The sequence below is a fragment of the Trichoderma asperellum genome, chromosome 3 (genome assembly GCF_020647865.1).
Source record: "Trichoderma asperellum chromosome 3, complete sequence".
Lineage (NCBI taxonomy): Eukaryota > Fungi > Ascomycota > Sordariomycetes > Hypocreales > Hypocreaceae > Trichoderma > Trichoderma asperellum.
The window spans coordinates 5,014,878-5,037,741 of NC_089417.1; the positions used below are offsets into that span (position 1 = coordinate 5,014,878).

General features: G+C 46.5%; 10 protein-coding genes across 11 annotated transcripts; 7 read left to right on the forward strand and 3 right to left on the reverse strand.

Annotated features, from left to right (window-relative positions):
• Positions 1-903: 903 nt before the first annotated feature.
• On the forward strand, positions 904-2,437 carry TrAFT101_006267 (uncharacterized protein). Its single transcript, XM_024908242.2, has one exon. The coding sequence runs from the start codon at positions 934-936 to the stop codon at positions 2,209-2,211; it is 1,278 nt and encodes a 425-aa protein (XP_024760799.2). The 5' UTR covers positions 904-933; the 3' UTR covers positions 2,212-2,437.
• Positions 2,438-2,465: 28 nt separating this feature from the next.
• TrAFT101_006268 (uncharacterized protein) lies at positions 2,466-3,188 on the reverse strand (the record flags this gene model as incomplete). The annotated part of the gene is made up of 1 exon (XM_024900301.2): positions 2,466-3,188. The coding sequence occupies one exon, from the start codon at positions 3,186-3,188 to the stop codon at positions 2,466-2,468; it is 723 nt and encodes a 240-aa protein (XP_024760800.1).
• Positions 3,189-3,966: 778 nt separating this feature from the next.
• On the forward strand, positions 3,967-4,851 carry TrAFT101_006269 (uncharacterized protein). Its single transcript, XM_066127702.1, has 3 exons — positions 3,967-4,374; positions 4,448-4,572; positions 4,679-4,851. The coding sequence occupies exons 1-3, from the start codon at positions 4,344-4,346 to the stop codon at positions 4,781-4,783; spliced, it is 261 nt and encodes an 86-aa protein (XP_065983815.1). The 5' UTR covers positions 3,967-4,343; the 3' UTR covers positions 4,784-4,851.
• On the reverse strand, positions 4,848-5,766 carry TrAFT101_006270 (uncharacterized protein). Its single transcript, XM_024909885.2, has 3 exons — positions 5,534-5,766; positions 5,215-5,452; positions 4,848-5,158 (listed from the first exon to the last, which is right to left on the reverse strand). The coding sequence occupies exons 1-3, from the start codon at positions 5,700-5,702 to the stop codon at positions 5,059-5,061; spliced, it is 507 nt and encodes a 168-aa protein (XP_024760803.1). The 5' UTR covers positions 5,703-5,766; the 3' UTR covers positions 4,848-5,058.
• A 505-nt stretch (positions 5,767-6,271) lies between these two features.
• On the forward strand, positions 6,272-8,057 carry TrAFT101_006271 (uncharacterized protein). The gene is made up of 3 exons (XM_024905274.2): positions 6,272-7,017; positions 7,087-7,498; positions 7,577-8,057. Exons 1-3 carry the CDS (start codon positions 6,927-6,929, stop codon positions 7,821-7,823), a joined length of 750 nt encoding a protein of 249 aa, XP_024760804.1. The 5' UTR covers positions 6,272-6,926; the 3' UTR covers positions 7,824-8,057.
• Positions 8,058-11,322: 3,265 nt separating this feature from the next.
• On the forward strand, positions 11,323-11,775 carry TrAFT101_006272 (uncharacterized protein; the record flags this gene model as incomplete). The annotated part of the gene is made up of 1 exon (XM_024903976.2): positions 11,323-11,775. One exon carries the CDS (start codon positions 11,323-11,325, stop codon positions 11,773-11,775), a length of 453 nt encoding a protein of 150 aa, XP_024760805.2.
• Positions 11,776-13,187: 1,412 nt separating this feature from the next.
• TrAFT101_006273 (uncharacterized protein) lies at positions 13,188-15,129 on the forward strand. The gene has a single exon (XM_024908243.2). The coding sequence runs from the start codon at positions 13,387-13,389 to the stop codon at positions 15,055-15,057; it is 1,671 nt and encodes a 556-aa protein (XP_024760806.1). The 5' UTR covers positions 13,188-13,386; the 3' UTR covers positions 15,058-15,129.
• Positions 15,130-16,428: 1,299 nt separating this feature from the next.
• TrAFT101_006274 (uncharacterized protein) lies at positions 16,429-17,157 on the forward strand. Of its 2 annotated transcripts, XM_066127703.1 has the most exons (3): positions 16,474-16,785; positions 16,861-16,959; positions 17,021-17,157. In XM_066127703.1, exons 1-3 carry the CDS (start codon positions 16,639-16,641, stop codon positions 17,096-17,098), a joined length of 324 nt encoding a protein of 107 aa, XP_065983816.1. In that variant the 5' UTR covers positions 16,474-16,638; the 3' UTR covers positions 17,099-17,157. The 2 variants fall into 2 exon arrangements, with proteins under 2 accessions (XP_065983817.1, XP_065983816.1); XM_066127704.1 differs by having other exon boundaries at positions 16,429-16,785; positions 16,861-17,157.
• TrAFT101_006275 (uncharacterized protein) lies at positions 17,094-18,595 on the reverse strand. The gene is made up of 3 exons (XM_024901938.2): positions 17,991-18,595; positions 17,435-17,788; positions 17,094-17,378 (listed from the first exon to the last, which is right to left on the reverse strand). The coding sequence occupies exons 1-3, from the start codon at positions 18,354-18,356 to the stop codon at positions 17,202-17,204; spliced, it is 897 nt and encodes a 298-aa protein (XP_024760807.1). The 5' UTR covers positions 18,357-18,595; the 3' UTR covers positions 17,094-17,201.
• A 1,754-nt stretch (positions 18,596-20,349) lies between these two features.
• Positions 20,350-22,542, forward strand: TrAFT101_006276 (uncharacterized protein). The gene is made up of 3 exons (XM_024906739.2): positions 20,350-20,886; positions 21,011-21,489; positions 21,581-22,542. Exons 1-3 carry the CDS (start codon positions 20,665-20,667, stop codon positions 22,110-22,112), a joined length of 1,233 nt encoding a protein of 410 aa, XP_024760808.1. The 5' UTR covers positions 20,350-20,664; the 3' UTR covers positions 22,113-22,542.
• The last annotated feature ends 322 nt before the right edge of the window (positions 22,543-22,864 follow it).

A 22,864-nucleotide genomic window follows, 5' to 3' on the forward strand; every position in this document is an offset into this window, starting at 1 on the left:
GTACGAACACGACGCTGGTGGAACTGGCATCGGGGTTGTCTCAAACGAACGGCGGACTCGAGAAATAGAACTCTGAGGGTCCCCGTGAGCAAACGACATCAGTCCATCAAGTGACATTCGATGGTGGCTTAATTTGTTCTTTAGTGGTCAAAAGGCCCCTTTATTGAAACTTTCAAGTGGATTCTACTTCGTTATCCGTCGGATAGACAGTGATCCGAGCAACGATAGACCCCGCCTATTAGTGAACTGGAATTTGGGCTGCTATATTATGTACATTCCCACATGAAGCTAAACATCGACATGTCAAGGCTAGTAATAGTTGACCAAGTGTGTATTTTATTATGCATGTAAACGACGCCAGTTTTCGGCTGCAAAAATGGAAGACGTAGTCTGGTATGAACGTCTTGCGGGGTCTCGAGGCAGCCGAAACAGCCCCAATATGCAACAATTCGTGGAAACAAGTGTCAGCCGAGAACCATCTCGGATGCGAGCCGAATGTCCACAAGTTTGAACCTGTTCTGAAGTCTCGGAAAATGAGCTGTAGCTGCAGAGCCTAAATTAAGCATCGCCAAGTTCTGCTGGTACTAGTGCAAGATAGGGTGCAGGTTTGCAAAAGAGGTGTCTGTACATCACCCCGAGCTATTGTGCTACTACAAATTCTATAAGGGAAAGACTCCATTAGAATTTAAAATTTAGAATCACTGCTAGCTATCAAAGTATTTTGAACAGCTGCAGAAGACGAGATCTACGAGATTGTTCCAAGATTCCCAGGTGCTAATGCACGCCATAGCTATCAATCGCCCCGCCATTCAGCGCGATAATCGATAAGATAAGCCGCTGCAGTTCGCCCAAGAAAAAAAAAATTTCCCTAGCAGAGCAAAGCTTTATTCAATCCACAGCGAGTCCTGGTTCGAAGGCCTGGTTTGCGACAAAATGTCCGCCTCAATTGCGTCGCCCGAGCCGGCGATTTCAAAGCCAGAAAAGAAGCATAAGAAAGATAAAGCATCCAAATCAGAAAAGAAGCGCGACAGAGACGAAGAAGCAATTGCCGACGGCACCCGCAAGCACAAGAAATCGAAGAGCGCATCTGTCGAGGAAAACAGAGATGACGAACCCGAGGCCTCTCAATTAGCAGCTGGCGATGATGAGTTAGCGCACAAGAACAAGAAGAAGGAGCATAAGAAAAAGCAGAAAGAAGAGGAGAATGATGCGGAGGATGCTAGTGGAGAGAAGAAGAAGAAGAAGAAGTCAAAGAAGCATGCGGACGAAGACGAGGAGGAAGCCGAGAAGCCTTCAGCTGCCGATGCCAATGCCGATGCCGATGCCGATGCAAGCGCAATGGATGTCGACCAGGCCTCTGAGCAACAAACATCTTCTGGAATATACCAGCCCCCCGACATGCCCGCCAAACCTCAGTTCCCATTCTATAGCCAGACAGTTTCTCTCTACGAACCCATATACCCCACCGGCTGGTCACAGCCAGTAACGAGCAGCGAGTACCAGCACCTACAGCATCTCAAGAACAAATACGTTCCCTCTCTGCGTGGCGTCCTGATTAGCTACAAGAATGTGGCGCTGGGCGAGAACCCGGGGCGCACAGGTGCTGCAACATCAGACGACGACCCAAGCATCCTGAAATCCGTCAACGAGTACGCCGTCGGTTTTGGCTGGATCACCGCCGAAGTCGAGCTGTTCGTTCCTAGCCGCGGTGCCTGGATGGAAGGCAGCATCAATCTCCAGACAGAAGGCCACATTGGTGTCGTTTGCTTTGGCCAATTCAACGCATCGATTGAAGCTAGACGTCTGCCATCTGCCTGGAAATGGGTCTCCAACGAGGATCCGGAGGCCCATGGCATGGAAGAGACTGCATCAGTGATTACCGCCGACGACCATGGAGTAGTGCGCCAGATTCACAGCACCGGTTTCTGGGTTGATGGAAGCGGAAAGAAAGTTAAGGGCAAGATTCGCTTCCGCATTCGCAATTTCGATGTCGGTGTTAGCGGCGAGACGAGTTACCTCAGTCTGGAGGGCACCATGCTTGATAAGGAGGCTGAGAAAGCTCTTGTAAGAGAGGAAGCCGCAACAGCTGCGTTGAGGAGGGGAAATAAGGGCCGCAACGCCCACCGAAGAAGAGCGCCAGAGTTTGCCATGACACGGTTTATGGACGAGACAGAGAGGCCGGCTGAGGAAGCAGTGGCGGCCGCGGAGTAAGGGGCAACTTGTGAAAATTATGGGCTGGAACGTCGAGTGGCTGTAGAGGAGGTGAACTACCTTGGTAACGGGGGGGCATGCTTTTGGAGTTTGTTATGATACCCTCCTTAGACGGGGGCTTGTCACAATATTATTGAGCGATCATGATTTGAGAATTAATAGGAAGCAAAAAAGTATTCCATTGCTAAGCATCAGATGTTTACGCTATGTATGCCGAGGAATGAGCAATCCATACCCATTTCTAAAGTTCTGTTTTATGCCGATGCCTTTACCATAGGTTCCCACGGTCGTTCCAGGTTCCAAAGATAGAGCTCTTCCGCAGATTCACTTGTTGTATTTTTCACAAAAATGTGCTGGAATGGAGACATTTCTGATGGCAATAACGATGAGAAATCAGCCCAATAAGTGGCATCTTCCCAGCTAGGCTGCTCACAAAACTGGTCGACTTGTTCTCTGAAAGTATTCCAGTCCTCTGAACGATCATTTACGACGACTTGGAATCGGACTCCTTGGATGTCAACAATAGTGCGCTGCACCATGCTGGGGAACTCTCCAGAGCACCCACTGCTCAGGATCCACGAGTAGTCCGTTCTGTCGCCATTGCTTTCCCAGTCGTACCATACTTGTGTTCCTTTTTCTGAGAAGTCGCTGAGTACGAGTCTTGATTGCGCATCAAAGCTTATTGCGCAGTGATGTTTCGATATACCCTCCATGCTTGGTAAGATTATGTCGCAGGTTCTCGAGTCTGTGCCGAGGATAAAACTGCCTGGTCGCTTAGGCGGTTGTGAGAAGGTAAGTTGGATGGCTCTCCCAGAGCTGTGGCTTGTGAGGCCGGAGAGGCGAGATGAGAGATATGAGTTTGAAGTTGTGGAGGTGATGCGAGAGGCGTTTTCGGGCATGTGAGTAGATTTGTCGGCCCAGGAGTAATGGGTTGTTGGGACGAGCCAAGCGATGATGTCGTCAGGTTGAGATGTCATGATTGAGAGTTGTTGAGTAAAGGTATTATTAAGTGTGTATACTGATGTCGAAAACAAGATGTCGCTGAAATGAACGAATGGCGCAGTGATAATACAATATGATGAAGCGAATGATTGACTGGATGAAAGAGCGAATCGGTTACGGACAGGTGCAGATTAAAATGAGAGAAGCAAGTGAATAGAAAGCTGCGAGCAAGATCGAAAATAGCCAAAAAGAGAGAGTTGTACAGAAATGATATTGTATAGCCGAGGGAAGAAAGAAGCACGTTTAAAGATTGTATTCTCTCTAATTATATACTTGAACCTGCGATGCATCTCGGCCCAACCTCCCACCCATTGTTCACGGCAAACGCGCTCGCTGCAGAGACGACGAAGCCATCTACTGGCCCGCACCAGGCGTGGCCGCGTCGCGAAAGCACCCAACATGCATGAACTACAAGCAGATGACGCATACTTGAATGTTTCTGATCCAAGCTGAGTGGTGGCCATTTGCTGTGCCGTGAATCAAGCGAGGCCTTGGGCAGCGACGAGATTCACGGTGCAGTAGCGGGCAGCTGTGAGCCAATCATGTGCTGTACACCAGCCTAATTTGGTGCGCGGTGGACGCGGGATGCGCGTTTGGGAGTTTTTGTCGCGGCGCGCGATTGGGAACCGAGAGAGGAGAGCTGTGGTGAGGCTAGAGATGTTACTCATAGCTGGGCAACGTCATGTTTCAGGATCGATTTTGTCGTGTTGACATGGCTTGATTCACGATGTGATGTTTGAAGTGCTGCTTATCTGTGTTGGGCTGGTGGATCGGACGCCCATATAAGAGAGAGTTCCATAACAATTTGATGGTTAAAAGACAACTCAGACAATTAGTGTACAAAATAATAACAATAATGAAATTGTTTCATCGTGATATTTTCTATGCAAATAAAACATAGACACAAGCAAAAGTTCTACTCACTGCCTGATGGAGGTTGTGAGCTTTGTGATCATTTAGTGCCTTCTTGTAGACGGTACATGGTACATCCTCACAAGACCAAAGTTGGCGCCTAAATTCCAAGGCCGAAACAAGCCACGGCTAGCGGCCGGCCTTCACCCGAACAGGACCTTGCGGCATCTGTATAACCTCATCCCACGATATCATCGAAGGCCAATTGAACCGCAAGAATGGCTTCCGACGCGGCTACAGATGTGCGGCGTAAGTGCAAGCGCTCTCGTGTCCTTCTAGAGGCCCTCCCAAGGCGATCTGTAACGGCTGACTTTTACCGCAGAGGCGACCCGCGAGGAGATGCGCGATGCTCGTCTCCCACTCGCCTACAGAGATAGCTGCGCCCACCTTCTGATCCCCCTCAACAAGTGCCGAAGAGAGACCTGGTATGCTCCGTGGAAGTGCACGGTACGTTTTACCCAGCCGGAAGCTGCAGCAGATGAGCGGCGAGGGAGCAGGAAGCTCCAGGAGCAAACGAGCAAAATCGCTAATTCATCCCTGCCGGGGACATCAGGACGAGCGACACAGCTACGAGAAGTGCCAGTACGTCGAGTTCAAGAAGCGAGTTGCGAAGATGAACGAGCTGCGGGAGTCAAAAGAGGGCGCGCGAAGCAACTAAGACGCTGCTGGGAGGACGAGGAAACGAAGTGTACATATTATCCATGCATGAGAAATGGGAATAGAAGAATTTTCAAGAAACACGCTCTCGAATGGCGCGCAAAGGATTTTTTTTTTATTTTATGATTGACAAGAGAGCCGGATTACAGGCCCTTTGCCTCTACGGGATTGGATATGGGTGATTTTATTTGAACCATTGATGCTATGGGAAAACATGAAGCAAACTATCTTGGCGCCAACGATGAAGAAAGCATTGCATTTGTCGACTAGGGCGAGTTAGATTTCGTCCACTAGCTCGCTTTTGCCATCTAACCCTGTCCATTTTGGCTTACCGTCCGGTAAGTCTACGACCCTCTGAGGGTAGAAGATATGGCATCTGCATGTGGAGTGTCAGATATATGTTCCTCAAAGCAAACGTGCAGAGCTACATACTGAACCTCAAATTTCTTCTTTTGTGTTTCATTCTGGAACAGCAAGAGCGTTGGAAAGAGCAATGCCATGTTCCGCCCTTCATCCATGATAAGTGTCCCGCATTGGGAGCAGCTCACTTTGCAGGGTAACTCGTGTTCCAACGACTTGGAACCGGAGTTGTAAAAGCGCAAGTTTTCGATACCGTTTTCAAATGCCATGTTTGATTTGTGGAATATAGCTGCCCATTGAAAAGGGGCGCCTTGGCTTCGTATGAGCATCTTGAGTCACAAGCAAGGCAGCAAAAGCTAGGAGGAAAAATGTGTGAGGAGCAGTAATATACCGTGGATAACTTTACAGTCATTGCAATGACAGTACTTGGAGGCAAGTGGACTATCTTTACTCAGCCAATATTTTACTTGGCCGCAATGACAAGCGCCTTGCAACACCTTGTTGAAGGACTGGTCGGGCTTTTGATACGGGGGTTTGGTTTTCCAGGCTTGATCTGACATGTTTTTGGAATATAACAAATTGAACCAGGTATGGCATTTCAGATAACATGGGCCAAGATGTGGAATTACATTATCATGACTTCTAGATGTGAATATTGACGCGAGGCGACTTATGAGCCTATCAATGGTAACAGTGGTAACAGTGAATGACGTAAGTGAGGTGACAGTGCGGTGATGTAACTGTGAGCGATAGAAGACTGCAATAGGGAAGTAAATGAGCGATGAGAATGTCTAAAACTTTGCAACTATAATGTACCCTATAGAGGTATCATGCGAGAACGGGCATCATGATCTTTAAGCAATAGACATATAAGCATGAAATTCACAAAGATACTCGCTTCCCTTAAAACCATTTAAACCCGATACAAACCAGGCTTTTATACATTGGTGGTATCTGGCAACTGCCGACGAGGCTGTTTGCACGGAGATAACACGGAATTAAGGAAAATCCCAAGATTTCTCTTCCTTTTCCACGGACTACGGTAACATAACAATCCGTAGACTATGTACCGACAGCACTGCCGCTTGTATGGGAATCAACCGATTTTATCGAGGCTTCAGCTTCCACTTCGCTGGCTGTTCCACGCTAAAAGAGGGGCACCAAAAAGGATCAAACAGCGACCCCGCCCTTGTAAGAAAATATTCCTTTACGGTGATCGGCTAGTGCTTTTCGGGTCGGTGCCTGAACGTTAGGTTTGCTGTGCGTCAACGACAAGACTCGCTGCAGTTGAGAGCCAAAGCCACTAGATCAAGACGTTGAGAAACACTATAAACACTATCAAAAATCCTCTATAAATCCCGCCGTGAACCCGCAGATTGACACCACGAGTTACACGACTCGCTATCGTCGGGCCCCTCCCGGATATTAATCCCAGCTCCGCTAACAGTCTATGCCACTCACCTCCATTTTGCCGGATCGGCACCGAAGCCGCCCAAATCATCGGCAAGATCCAATGCCTCCAGAATGGAGCCCTTGAACCGCCAATCCGAGCTCTCGATTGTGCTTGAAGATCCTATTTTGCGACCATGAAGCAGCGCTACTCGATTCCAAGTGTGAAATTTGTCCGCATAGGCCCCACCTGAGGAAAAAAGAGGTCCAGATACATATATATAGGCGACCAAGATGAAGTCCACCATGGCTATCAACTCATCAAGCCCCAGAGCCTTTTTATACAGCTATACCATAATATCTTCTTCTTCAGTCTTTAACTCGCATTAAACACCATGGCTAGTGAGGCATGCTGCAAGTTGGCTCCGGTCGTTGCCGACTACACCCCCAAGGGCAAATACGAAAAGATTGCCGGCATCAACACCTGTAAGACGAGCTTCCTTCAATGAGCCTCCTGAGACATATCAACAGCCTTCCTGATACATCACACCATAGACATTGTAGGATCTGAGGATGCTACCAAGGGAATTGTCGATATCTATGACATCTTTGGCATTTGGCCTCAGACCATCCAGGGCGCTGACCGTCTGTCCGCTCAGAGTGGTGCTCTGGTTCTGGTTCCTGACCTGTTTGATGGCACCGGTCTAGACATAAATGTCATCCCTAATGACACAGAGGAGAAGACCAAGAAGCTGTACGAATTCCTCGCCACCAAGGCAAACCCAGAGGCAAACGTAGCCAAGATTCTGGCTCTCCGCAAGGAGCTGACCGAGAAGTACCCTGCCATCGAGGGCCACTGGGGACTTTTTGGCCTCTGCTGGGGTGGCAAGCTGGCTGTTCTGGCTTGCGGAGCGGGCAACGAGGGCGTTGGCCGACGATTCGTAGCCAGTGGAACCGCTCATCCTGGGTGAGTGTTTATGGTCTCCTGCAATAACGCAACTTTTCTGCCTCCCCCGTCTCTGCTAACCAAGGTCGATTCGAATAGTTTGCTTGATGAGGCTGATGCCAAGGCCCAGACGGCTCCTCACATCCTGCTTGCCTCCAAGGACGAGCCCGCAGATAAGGTTGCCTTGTACAAGGAAATTATGGGCGACAAGGTCGAGGCCACCACATATGAGACTATGCACCACGGCTGGATGGGCGCCAGATCTGACCTGAAGAACGAGGAGAACGTCAAGGAGTTTGAGCGCGGCTACAAGCAGGCCGCTGATTTCTTTGCCAAGCACCTTTAAGTGGACGGATTAGTCTTGGGAATGTAACGTTTTGGAGCAAGAATCACGATGAAGAAGAGACTTATACCCAACGCTGTATTGAATGTTGATTTGTGCATCTTGCATATGCTTTGATCTAGTGGTGTTGGAAGTAAGAATTAGTCTTGGGGGTGTAAAGGATGTAGTGAATTTGTTAGTATTAGCACACCATGTTATTGGGTCCCTATACCATTGGCAAATCTAGTTAAAGATGTTCCACACTATTATTACAATTCATGAGCGAATGGCTTTGTGGTTGGTTGAGTCAGTTCATTTATACAACATGGCGTCGCAGATGTATCCACTTGAGCGCGAAAGAACCAGGGCAGCGGATGGCCAGACGGCAACGAATATCAAGATACAACAAGATCTGAACTTGATGTAGGAAAAGTTAACGAGACGTGCGGCCTTATAACGGCAGACGTGGACTCTAACCCTAACTGATTTCTCTGAGTAATATGCAGTAGCTACATATGTAGCCGTACTATGTCATTATACCAAGGTATACATTTGCTATTTGCGCGCTACAAGTCCGTTTGCATGATTGCCAATTCAACTTATACCCAAAGACATCTTGTATATTGACATGAACACCTTACATGTGCTTTGATCCGGTAGTGTGTGAAGCATGAATTAATGTAGAGTCCATAGTGAGCAACACAGCATTTTGGGAACGGGAGATGGCAAAGAACCCAATTGGGTCAGTAGGTGAAAGGTATCAACCTGCAAAGCCTATTTCTTCAATTTCTGTGAAGCCGGGCGATCTTTCCTGTTCTCTTCGGATCCACATTATTATTGATACTCCGCTAGGATATCAATAAATGTTACTCCACGAGTAGTATTTCTCTATTTAAGCCTACCAATACGCATAAACTGCATCCGCATCGATCTTCAGTATATCTTCTGAAAGTTTACTAATTCGATGCATAACGCCTGAAAGGGGAAAGGCCAAATATACACGTATACACGAGCCTATACTTAATACAATATTTAATATTAATATAAATTAAAACGTTTAGAAATTATATACTTATATCTATCTTTTTTTGCATCACCTTTGTTTTACAGTTAGCTGCACGCATACAGAACAGCTAATAGCATGTATGTCCCTCTCTGTTTTATCATATATCCGACTTTGCTGCTGTATGATTGGGCCCAAGTTGCCGTGTCTACCTCAAAGGTGCCCTTGGGCCTTTGAAAAGATAGTTGTACTATTATGCCTGTCTATGTATGTCGATTAACTGATTTATGTTGGTGAGCGACATGCCAATAATAATCACCCGGGGAGTTACGGAGGTATTATCGGCAAACAATAGCCATAGGCATGCACAGTTACGTAACGATATCTAACCGCTAGGATTTCTAACGAATGATTAATATTCGGAATGGCCAATAGTACGGTGTTGCATGAATAAGATGTTCAAAATGAGCGCAGGTTTCGACTCCCCAACAAGCTATATACAGAACGGGTGCTTGGCAATAGTCTTGGCTAATACACTAGGCAAATGATTTGATTCTATAAGTGGAGGCGTAAGCATATGAAGGAAATTGGGTATATAAATTTATACAGAATATGTCCTTGCTAAATTTGTCAAGGTTCAGCATCAACGGAGTATTTCGAAAATAGTTTCTATGGAAAACTGTACACTGCACTGCCACCGCTTCAATATACATTTGCGGCAGATAGTAGCAACTTCTAAGCGTTCCAATAATACAAATCGCAAATAGTATAGGTTAATTGTGCAGTAGATCTTTCCCAAATGCGCTGTAGGTTAGACTTTACAGCCCGTACGAAGAAAAATATCACGCGACTCTTAATGATAGATGAGACGGTATATCGTACATTTCCTTTGCGTGATCATTGATGCGAAGGTTCAAAGAGCGACCTTCCGTTTTGGATGTCAGCTAATTCTGCAAATTCCCTTTGGCGATATATAGGTAGCATCAGACTTTTACTTGTAACGCTCCTAGAAGCAAGGATGCATACTTCCTGATGCTGAGTTATTTGGGTCTTATTTTCAGGCTTATGGATGTAGAAGTTTGTCGAATGACGACACAATGAATGGACGGGACATCGGACATCACTGTATCAGTCATTGAAATGACCCATGTCATTTCTTTCTTCGCTTCTGGTTCTAGAAACCAGTGCATAACGCTAAGCCAGGAGCAGACTCTCAAGTCAACTGTAGGCTTATGCTTTTGTGTAACCCATAGGTGTATGCGGAGCACTCATTAGGCATGTGCTTATTCGGACTACGTTCGTTCGGAGGATACCCCGAAAGCATAATTCGCTCGAATTGTACGGAGTACATATGAGGGGTTGTATCCATTAATCAGAATCCTTCCATATGCCCCAAATACGCCGAATATATAATAACGGCTGACGAACAAGAAATAGTAAGGCTCAAATGGGCTAATTAGTTCGCTTGAATATCACAACAACCACCACTATATTTATCGCCAGTCATTTTCTATTTAAGCTAATTTTAAATTCCAAGTTAATTTAATTTAATTTTACTCTATGAGTCTTGAGTTTTCCGCCTGAAGTATTGTTTTGTATTTATGTATATTCACTGGTGGGAAATAGGCCAGTGTTGCTCTATCTCTGTATACCTTTGATGTGTCTCAATAAACCTACTTGGCCAAGATTGATCCATTATTCTACATGAAGCATATCTTGTTGACTTTGGTAAGTCTAGGGCCCAAATTGGGTGTTGTCACTATATCCCCACGTCTACCCGGCTGATTACTTACCACAACCTAGCTACGCGTACCCGTATCGCATTAGCATATCTACGCTTTTACGACTTTGGCAAGATCTACAGGCTTGGCATTGGGCGCTGTGGTAACTGTGGTGAGACATAGCACAAAATAGGTAGTAATACTACTAGGACAAGGGTGGAAAGAAAAGCGCCGCCTATCATATACAAATTTGGTGGCAATGTTTTCTCTCCACCAATTATCGGGGTACAAGGTATCCAAATCATGGATGAGCGTACATATAGATGAAGGCCCTGGGAGCCCAATGTCTCCATATGCTGGCCTAACTGCCGCAATTGAGCTTTGGTCCTTTTCTATTCCAGCTAATCTAGCGGAACCCGAGTGTCCGCCATGATACATCAAAGTTCTTGGCTGAGCCGACGAACCGTCTGACCATCCTGCCTTCCATATTGAGAAGGTAAGATGGCTTGACCTAAGCGAATCACTTATGCATTGTAAATTCTAGTTACGAATATGCTTTTTCGATCTGAGGCGGAGACGCTGTGTTGGAGAGATGGCTTCTAGAAGCTTGGAAGGCGCGCGGGGCCATTTCACAAGCGCATTACAGTCTCGGCTATGATAAAAAGAAATATAAAAGGAGGTCTCTTCCCTCTTTGTAGACAACGAAGAGAAGAACAGCCGACATCGCCAACTCCTCATTTATTCACATTACCCAGGGTCCATTGCCCTTCTTCTGATATCCGATATACTTTAATTCAAAATGAAGTGCTCAGCCAATCACTTCCTCGCCATTCTAGGCTTTGCCAGCTCTGTCGCAGCCGACTTTCATATCCTGACAGGCCCATGCTCTATTGCTCCTGGATGGGGCGGCTCCCTCTCAGACACCACGATGGCATGTCCATCCAACTACTACAACTGCGACTGCTTGATGAACGGTGACCGCGCCGGCCATGTCATTAGTGGGCAGACGCCAACAGTTGGTATTCACACCACGGGATCCAACTACTTTGAGCTTGATGGCATGTGCGGTGTGGGCAACATGAACTTTTATCTCCAGGGCGACGGCTCTTGGAAGTTCTATATTGCTGGCGGAGACGGCTCTGAACAGGGCACATGCTATCCTGGAGATAACAGCATTAAAAACTGCAACAGCTTTAGCGCTGCCTGCAGTTTTGGCAATATTTTGGATTGCTACTCGTACATTTGCAATTAATGGAGGATTGGGCACTCAGAGTCCTTTTCCCATAAAGACAATTTCGACTCTGATGACTTAGGACTGTTTGAGAGCGTTTGTATAAGAAACTGGATCTAGTAATGGACTAGTCGATATTGTATTTTCTAGTCATTGAATTATGCTTGGGTTCATGTGAATAAGATAGCCCCCTCTCCTTTTCATAGTTCAAACAGTCACAAATGCTATGAAGAATTTGAGATCTGAGTAGTGATAGTGGTGGTGAAGTGATAGAGATCAATAAGTGGTTAACGTTCGTAGTAATAATAAAGTCTTATCCTACTTATATCTGATAAGTATAGAGTCTATTGGTATCAGTGATATAAACATCCTTGAAGATAGATGGTAAAGTAATTCTTATTCTGATAATGTGACACAATTCTTCATGATTCATAGCGTACTATTTTCATTGGATATATTGTGTTGGTATAGTACATCAATAGGGGTTAGAGCCGATATTGCTGACATTTCCAAAACACTTCTTGCTCGTAGAGATAATCTGCCCCATGCACCGACCTTTTTCAAGGAATAGCGCAAATGGAATTAGTTGAGAAGGAGGCTACTTATTATTCACTCATAAAGTATGATGATAATATGGAATATTCTGAACTAGGTTTGCCAATGGTAGAAGGACTTAACAATATGGGTTGCCAATAGAGTAACTACATCCTTCACTCACGCAAGACCAAGCTCATATCTAAGAAGAAATGTAGGTTAGTAGTAAATTGTCTATCCATGTTTGCTATCATCTACCATTCCCCATAGTCTATTTCCATAGTAAATGCATATTGCTTTATATGTGGGTTCTGGTAAATTTGGCCGGTTACTTTGAGTTACATCTCCAAAACCGATATCACAATTGATAGATCTGTAAAGTATATAAAAATAAGAGGCTAGCTTATGCCTAAATGTTTAATTTACCCGCTGCCGCCGTTTGTCTGGAAGTTGGAATTTAGTGTCAACAGGAAAGATGAACAATAGAGTTGAATTAATGGTATTGAAAGGTCTCATTTTCTAGATGAGAAGTCGGGAGGTAGGACCTCTTATACATGTAAAATCTATGTGATCCACGTAGCCAGATCGGACTAGTGCTTCCTTGTTCAACATTTAGTGCATCTCATTCGACGCATTATACAGCGAAAGATACGCGGAGTTTGTGCATGAGACTAAATCGTTTTCAGAGTTGCCAGCCTCTTTTCATAACACTTTAATCGGTTCGGCGCCCGCTGTATCTTCCACTAATCAGATCAGATCTTGAGTTGGCGTGCCGCACGCGGCTTCATGTAGGAGTATGTCCGCCGCCATTACGTATTCTACCTTGGCAGTAAACGCTCGTCAGCTGTTACCAATTGAAGTCACCTTTTTTTCCCACTTGCCACTGCCCATCGCCAAGCATGTGTTAAAGAGTCGGTTGTTGACGGCCTGGGCGGCAATCGCACCATGAGATCCGGCTTCGGCTCTAACAGCTCCACCATGTTCTCCATCTGGGGTTCACTAAGCTCTGGGGGGATTTCTAATGTTTAGCTGGGGTAAACACAAGATACTCACTGCAGCGCATCTTCCATTTCTTTGAGTAGAGAAACAGTCGTACAAATGGGCGAACTACCATCGTCTCGTGGCTTTACCATATTGGTTAACGGAAAATTCTTCCAAGCGCCGCTGCCCAACGCGGACGCGGCGGCCGTCGGCCCTACCTTTACAGAGTGCATGATCATCAGGGATGGCATCATCCAGTATGTTGGTCCTGAAGCAGATGCCGCGGTAGATGCGGCTAAAGCTGCGGGCGCAACGATCAAGGATCTGGGCCATCAGACTGTGCTCCCCGGATTTATCGACGGCCACTTACACCTTCTTCTCGTCGGACAGGCTCTCACCAAGGTTGGCTTGGAAGCGTGCACGAGCCTAGAGGATATCCAAACCGAGATCAAGCAATATGCCAAGGCCCATCCGGATGTACCGCGCATCTTTTGCCGCGGCTGGATGCATTCGATGACTCCCGAAGGCGTTGATTCCACTTTGTTGGACGGTCTAGATCCTCGGCCTATCTTTGTTGATACGAAGGACCTGCATTCCACATGGTGCAACACGGCTGGGTTGAAGGAGGTTTGTCGTGTTATGAATATTGCGGATGACGCCCCAGATCCGGTGGGTGGCACTTTTCAGCGCGATAAAAACGGCAAACTTAATGGAGTCTTTAACGAGAGCGCCGTGTTCGAGTACATTTGGCCGTTCACCGCCAGAGTCGCTTCGGTGAAAGCCAGAAAAGAGGCCATCAAGGCAGCGATCAAGGCTTTCAACTCAGCTGGCTATACTGGCATGGTCGACATGGCCATGGATGAGCTCATCTGGGAGCCCCTGGTTGCGCTGCGAAATGAAGAAGGCCTCGGCGGTATGCGCATTGCTGCGTACTGGCTTATGAAACCGAGTGATTCTTTGGAGGATGTGATGTTGCAGATTGATCGTGCAATCGAGTTGGCTGCACAATACAATTCTCACAGCACTCCAGACTGCCGCATTGTCGGCATCAAAGTCATTTGCGATGGAATTATCGATGCTTGTACCGCTTCCTTAACTGAGCCCTACTCAACGGGAAAGACTCCCGATCCCATATGGTCGGAAGAGTTTCTGAATCCCATGGTCTCCAAGGCTCATGGAGCAGGGCTTCAAGTTGCTCTGCATGCAATTGGTGACCGGACAATTCGCATGGCAATCGACGTTCTGGAGAAGAACACAGATTGCTCGCGGCGCCCACGAATAGAACACATCGAGTTGTCCAGCGCTGAAGATGCCGTGCGTCTCGGCAAGTTGGGCATCACGGCATCTATCCAGCCCGTGCACTCTGACCCTGCCATCTTGCGAGCCTGGCCGAGACTGATAGGCGAGCACCGCTGCAAGCGAGCATTCGCCTATCGCGAGTTTGCTGATGGAGGTGCCCCTTTGGCTCTCGGCTCTGACGCGCCTACAGCTCCGCATCTTCCCATCCCCAACATGTACGTTGCGACAACGAGAAGGTCCTATCGCGAGCCTGAGTTGGAGACTGTGATCAATCCCGAGTTCGCCCTTACAGTATGCCAGGCTGTCTCGGCGGCGACACATGGGTCGGCATATTCCACATTCGCTGACGAGTGGACTGGAAGTTTGAAGAAAGGCCTCAAAGCTGATTTTGTGGTTTGCAATGTAGAGCTGACTCCAGAGAACTTGATAAAAGGCGTGGTTAAAGAAACATGGTTTGAGGGAACGCAAGTGTATAAGGCGCTGGAATAGATTTCCCCTTGATCAAGTTGGGTCAAGGCAATCCTTTGTCTGAGCCAAATATCAGTAATACACTTTTTAAGATGCTTTCTTAATCTTCCATTGGAATAATTATTAAATTTTATAAGCTCACTTCTGGTAAATGGCGGATACTCGCTTTGGAGGTGCTTGTACCAGGGACTAGTGGTAGTCTTCAGATCTTTATTGCGATTAATACTGTACAAGAAGCGGCAGGGAATTACCCTCCGGGAGCTTGATGGTTGATCAAAAGGGTATTATATGATTTTGTTATCGTTAATTACATCCTTAATTCACTGACAGCAACTACGTATGAAGACTTGCGTGCGGAGATAGTGCGGAAGGGACGCCAAGATTGGTGGTTAGTTTTAGGCAAGCTACTGTTTCCTGAAGAATTTGGGCGAATAAGTTGTAATAATTCTCCTTCGGTTTCACGGATTGTCATCGGTAAATCTGTAAGATGTCACTCTGCCTGCCGTGTCATCCCACCAAACCATATAATAGAAGCCTCCTCTTTCGAAGACAGATGGCTCTTAAATTACTGGATAGGTCTCCTCCAAGTTCTAAAATATTACTAACGTGCGGTTTTCCCCATATCGGTGTTAAGTCCGTGACACCAAATCATCTCCTCGAGTGTAACAAGAGCGCTGGCTTCCATATACCGCGTCAGTTTGCTTCAAGAACCATGAGCCTGGGTAAATTGTTCTGGATTCGTCGGCCGTAGAACACAAATTAAATCCGATGCAAAGCCTTGAAGCCTGCAACCTAGCTTGTCTCAAAGCTTGCCAAGGCATGAGAATTGATCAAGGGACATACAGAACGGAGTGTATGTTCCGCGACGCTCAGAAGGCATTATCCCAGCTCTAAGTAACGCGGAAGATTCCGCGCCTCTCTGCCCCCACCGCCAGCAGCAGGGGAGGCATTAAATTACTCACCCATGCTCATACGAAGGCCTACATACTGCTATGAGCCCTAGTCTAGAACGTGTGCCTATTCCATATCTATCGATCGCGGAGTCGGGGCATCATCGCAGTTGAAAATTACCCGAACAGCCGAACTCATTCGTGAATTGGACACGGCAGAGCGAGTGGATAGGGCACAATGGTGAAAAATTGGCACAATCCCCATAATTTCGCGTAATGGAGGCGTAGCCTCTTTAGAAAATGGAGAAGCAGAGAAGATTTCACAGACCGTTTTCAACGTCAAAAGAGGTATTCGCCGTCGGTATTCTGTAGTATGACCGATTCCCGTATTCTAAAGTACAGTAGGATCGTGCGCATGAATGTTACAGGTCATGTTGCCGTCACTTCAGCGGAGCATTTCCTATTGGTCATACCCGAAGGTTCAATAAGCCTACCCCGGGTTGTTTTTACCAGTGGTTCGGTGAAACCAACAACACGCTGAGTTCACTGTTGGGAATTCCACGTTTGGACGGCCGGCTAAACGTTCAACGCCGTTAGAGCCCTAGGAGGGCGCGATTGATCGCCAGTTAGGCCTCTTGCAGCTTAACAGATTGATGGCTTCCAGCTAGTACCTGCGCCGGTCGAGTGGCTGACAGGGATCAACACCTCGGTAATGGTTTTGGACGGCGTCACACAAACCCCTTTGGCGTCTTGCGAAAGCCACAGATCTTCTAATTTCGTTTTCGAGTGCGGACCGCTTTCGTCAACTCTATCCGATAGTCCGCTCAATCCCCGCCCTGTGGATTCCGCTCTTGCGTCAGTAAGTCATTTGTATCCATAGCAAGGTCAGGCTACTTCAATAAGCGCCGGTACTCACGTTTGCTAAGTTCTTTAGATTGCCCCTTATCCCTCTGTTTTAGTACCTAGATCCTGTGAGAGTAAGCACTTAAAGTCACCAATGCTTTCTTTGTTGAAGATCATCGATTTCTATCTTGTATGTGCATATGTACAGTATGTAGAAGGGGCGGCAGGTTGGAGCCACTAACGCTATATAGTCTTGGGATTTGCACTCCTATTCAGCGCAGACAGGTAAAGAACAGCGGGTTCGTTACATAGTGCTAATAGAAAGATAATCGTATTGTCTTTACGCTATAGGTATTCAATAAAGACTCTGGATATTGCTATGCTTGGCTATCATGATTTTGAACTCAAAAGACTATTCAACTTTATTAAACTCTACAATGCAGAGTACTTGTTGATGAGCTGAAGTAATTTTGCATCTACCTCCTTAGGAGTGGTGGCGTTGAGGTAGTGGCCGCCGTCAGTAAAAGACAGCTCGGTCTCTACAGAGCTTGAGAAGGCCTTGATGTGCTCCTTTGGTACTTCAACACCGAACACCGGATCTTGGTTGCCCTGTATTTTCGTTAATATTAGGAACTGAGACAAAGATAGTTAATCTGACGACCCACCTGAAGCCAGTAGACAGGGCACTTGACATCCTGCGCCCTTCTTAACAAGCCATCTCGCTCCAAGAGGTTGACAAAAGCTCCACGCAGCTTCTTGCGTCCTCCGTCTCCAGAGTAAATCTTGTTGAGTGTAGTCTTCCAGAACTCAACAGCCTCTGGTGAAATTGCACCCGAGAAACCGATGTTCACTACGCTTTCGCGCAGACCCTCGTCAATGAGGAAATCTGGAGTCGGCACATTACTGTGAAGGGTGTCAACTACTGGGCCAAGCATTGTTGCGGGATCCCAGCATCCCTTTTCTCGGGAGGCGGCAGACTCATAGTCGAGCGAAGTGCCAAGAATCAACAGACCTTGAATCTGTAGTTGAGTTCATCTCTGTTAGTACTTCATTTAGGCGAAAGTAAAGTGAGACACTTCGCGGAATTGAAGCCGGATAGTATACGTGGAGAAAATATGGGGGTTTAGCAGGGATAGATCAAGTAAGTATGAACTATATGCATTTCGTACAAATGTACATGTGTGCTCGTTACCCTCGGATTCAGAAGTTACTTGTACATACCTTCTCTGGGGCAACAAGAGCCATTCTTGTAACAATCCAACCTCCCTGGCTGGTACCAAGAGCAAAAGCCTTCTTAATGCCGAGGGCATCCAGCACTTGAATGGCCATGATGGCCGTGTCCCAGTAGGTGTAATTCTCTGCAGAGCACTCGGTGGATCCGTGGCCAAGAGGCTCAATGGCCAGTAGGTTGGCAGCATCGGTAAGAGCCTTGTTGTCGAACTGGTGGTCATATAGAGAAGAGGTCATGCACATAGAGTTGATGAGCACAACTGTAGGCTTGGCGGGGTCGACGGCGCCGTTAGACAAACGGTAACCGGCATCAATTCCGCCCAGATGCGGCACTCTGATGGTGGTTCCGGCAGTCATGATGGTGATAGAGAGACAGATTTGTGTATGTGGTTTTCTCCGTAGCAGATATAAAATTACGACAAACAAGAAGCCAGCTTCCTTTTTGTTTCGCTTGTCTCTTTATTGGAATAGTCAAAAGTAGTTAAAACAGAAACTATTCAGCGAGGCATGGTGGACTAATTATTTACTTTGTATAGAGACCGCCTGACTAACCTCCCAACCAGAAAGGGAGCCACAACAATAACCCTCAAAACTTTCAAGCGCTCCTTTGAGCTGAGCCTCGGGAGAACCCCAAACTTTGGAACCAGCTCGGCGGGGTTTGAAGCTGCATTGAGCAACCTCCAATTGGATGACCCGCATTTGCCTCGGTGGCGAGAATATCCGAATGAGGGGGAAGGTTGTCTATCATGGGTTCAGGGCACGGAGTGTGTGCACTAATAGAAGTAGCTACTACTGCATACTGTATTGTACTGTATCTCGTATGCATTTAGTAGTCATGATAGCCGTGGTATGTCTGCATATGAGGCTAACCCTTTCATGGGTCAAACAACATGACACATGTACCTTACATACAAAGACAAGGGCTATTTCTGGGTAATTCCGCATTAGAGCCCTTAAAACAAATGTTTCAAGACTTCCTTTGGCATAGATAGGCGGTGAGAAATCTCCTATGACTAGGTTCTGCCATGACTATCGTGATGGCTGCATGATACTTCATGTCTCGCCCTGACTATCAGGAGGAAAAGAACGGTGCTCCTTATTTCTCCTCGTGGGTTCTTTCGTTCCACAACTAATCATTGCCCATGTACGGAGTATTCCCGGCATGCGAAGAAGCCGTCTGTGCGCATAATGTACATAGTAGGCAAACGCCAATGTGCGGAATAGAGAAGGTCGTTACTAAGTGCTATTACTATTCCTTGCAACGACGTGCGGGGCGGACGGAGCAACTTTGGGAGATAGGTTTCTGCAGTGATTCTAGCTTCGCCACCTTAGTTTACTTATAACGCAAATCTCTGCTGCCGAGACACATTTGAGGCTATTCTACGGTAATAGAAACGGTCCGCTCCTGTTATCCACTTGGTCGAATGCACTAAATACAGTAGCACCAAATGCCGTTGGGCTTAATGGAACAACGCAGGAGATTTCCCATTGGCGGAGCTGAGGTCTACCGCGCAATGGAGTTATTAGGGAATTCGGAGTCGAGTAGGAGACCATGTTGCATATGCTAAGACGTTGATAGTAATGACTCGCCCCCCTCGTCTGAATGGTGCACGCCAAGCGGTGTTCAGTCTCGATGTATAACCAATGATAAACGATCAATGCCACGCCAGCTCACCAGCTGAGACAAGGGTACGGTGCGCGCCGAGTCCGTGGGATCCATTATTCTCTGTTCAAGGCTACTGAAGAAAAAGGTGATTGATTACCAGGCCGTTTTGGGCCTTTTCTTGGCTTCCCCATTTCCCCTTCCTCTTTTAAGTGGCAACTCGTGCGACTCGCCAGTTCTTGGCAAGCAGAACAAAGTCCGAACACTGGTAGAGAAGAATGCTACAGTTATACGGCATACGAAAACATCCTTGCTCGCAGTTGTTCAGCAACTCGCTAACCCATGTGTGGTTTGCTGACCGCTGATCTGACGGATTAGATTAGTATCATTGGTTCTAATATCTGATTCAGCATTGGTAGAGAAACATATTCATATCATACTACTAGCTATCAATCTATCCCCTCATAAGTGAAGAGATGCTTCCCGTCCGCACCTGGCGTTACCTTGAGGTAGGAGACCGGTCCGAGTAGTTCATACTAATCTCACCAGTGATAGAGCTGCAGTACAAAAGAAGAACTTTGAGCTTTAAACGGCGCCGCCGTGTAGTTCTTACGGGGCACCTGTGGCGTGCATGAGGCACCAAGTCGGTCGGTCCCTGCAGAAGAGCTGATCGTTGCCATGACTGAATTACGCATTAGTCGTGCGACGTGTAAAAAAAAGCACTCACACCGGATGCCCGTACCTGAGTTGACGAGGATTATACCCTGACTGCCTGAATAGTACCTTGCTCAGCTTCCACAATTGCTAGTTCAGAACCCACTGTTGAGTGTCCACAGTTCGATGTAGGTACATCCCACCCCTGACAAGGCATGGTGGCGTGGAGCTCATTGCCATGAGCAGCTGATTGACAGACCCTAATCATGGAGGGTATAAGCGAAGAAGTAAAGGCAAAGAGCAGGGGAAGAAAAGAAACAAGGAATAATATGAAAGAGCTCAGTCTCCTCACTTTGCTGAGCTCCTCGAACGAGCATATCCGTCCACTTTTCAGCGTCGAAATGCATCATGTCTCTGTTTGAAGGAAAAGTAAGAGCGGCGGCGGCGGAGACGCCATCGGTGCTCCCAGGTCTTCCAGGCTTCAATCCAGACAACCTTCAACCATGGACAGTGCAGGTAACAGTATCCATGACTGTCTTGGCTCTCCTTTGCGTCGTGCTGCGCATAGTCAGTCGACGTATCAGGAAACAGCCATTGGGGTGGGATGATTACATGATTATCTTTTCAATGGTAGGTCCTCGGAGAGATGAGACTTGTTGATATCGAACTATTTCCTTCAGGCAACGCCAAACGGGCATGCCTATCTTTTGACTTCATGTTGGGAGCCCATGGCTAACGATATACAATGCACTAGAGCTGGTATCTAGTTGTTATGGGGTTTATCTTCGCCATGTATGACAACGGCATGGGTCTCCATGCGGATAAAGTTAAGCCTGCGAAGATTGTGATGATGGCGAAGTGGTTGTTGGTAGCGGAAATTCTCTATGCTTGGAATCTCGGCTGGACCAAGATAAGCCTTTTACTCATGTACTATCGCATCTTCCACGTGCCATACTTCAAGAAGATGGCATGGGCAGTTGGCGGCTTTGTCATGGCGTGGGTTATTTGCATCACTTTCCTCTTCATCTTCATCTGCGTGCCAGTCCAGAAACTGTGGTACCCTCAACTTCCTGGTCACTGCATCAATCAAGTTGGCACTTGGATCGCAAATGCGTCTTCGACTATCTTTACCGATCTCGCCATTCTAATTTTACCAATTCCACAAATCTGGAACCTTCAACTCAGAACAGCAGAAAAGATGGGCTTGACCTTTGCCTTTGGATTGGGCTTTTTGTATGTCGAGCTGTGCTTTTCAAATCTCGCATCCCTCTTATTGGTAACCTTGTCCTTGTACTCATTACATGCGCTAACAATTACTCAACAGCGTTGTCTTTGCCTCTGCATACCGCACCTCAGTGCTTTTCACCTACACGAATAATGATCCTACTTACACTCTTGCGCCAACAGTCGGCTGGACCGTTATCGAAATATCTGCTGGTATCATATCCGCTTGTCTTCCTACATTGTTACCGGTTATACGACTCCTTTTCAAAGCCATCGGTATCGAGCGAAACCTCTTCTCTTCTCAACGAGGAACTAATGGCGCTTCCAACGTGAACAAATCAAACTTGAGCACCCTTAATCCGAACAAGAGCACGAATGCAGATTCGACGCATAGAACGAACGGCAACAACTTCTATCGCCTAAACGATGAGACAGAGTCCGATGGTAGCTTCACGATTGACACACAACCGGTCGTAATGAATTCCCAATTCCGGCCAGACACAAAAGGGTATAGACATACTACCAAAAGTCTTCGGATCGATGAGCTGCCGGCTGACCTAACAAGGGACGATATACCGTTAAACGGAATCCGGGTACAGACAGAGTTTAAGCAATCGACTTCGCCTAGGTGAACTTGATTTACGCAAAAACATTCGAATTATTCCAAGGGGAAAAAAAAAAAGAAAAAAGAAAAGTTCATTTGTTCTCGTATTGAGAGATGCTCATGGCCCTCATATGAAACATAGAAATTGGATCAAAATGGAAGCTTTAATAATACAAATATCTGACAATAGATTTGTCATGGATTCAAGACACGGGTTTGCATGAGTATAACGTGTTGGGTTTGGTTCACCTAAGTTTTGACTTTTTTGGGGAGGTTACACCGCTTCATAATACATGGAATCAGGAAAATCGGTGTCCACGACTTATTGTCTTTCGGCTTTTTGGTTTAATTGTGTACCTTGACCTGTTTTTCTTTCGCATTTTCGGAAAGGGAGATATTTTCATGCCTTGATAACGAGTCAGTGGGAGAGTATATCCATTGGTTGTCACACAATACCCATATTTCTTGAACAAGTTCCATTAGTCTCTTTCACCGTGCAATGGAGAGTATGGTGCGTTAACATAGTGTGAATAAATTCTATTTGTATTAACCAAATACGTTGGAATCATACGTTCCAAGTTTTACCTTTGCGAATGACAACTCGAAATGAATACATGTGCTCAACCTAATGGTGATCCTCTTTGGACCTAGGTCAAGATATAATATCATGATATGTTAAGAAATTTTATGAAGAACAATGGAGTAAGTTGTATTGCACTGAGTAAGAAAAATCTTTGCACAATATGCGAGAGGAAATTAAATTGCGATGGTGAACATATA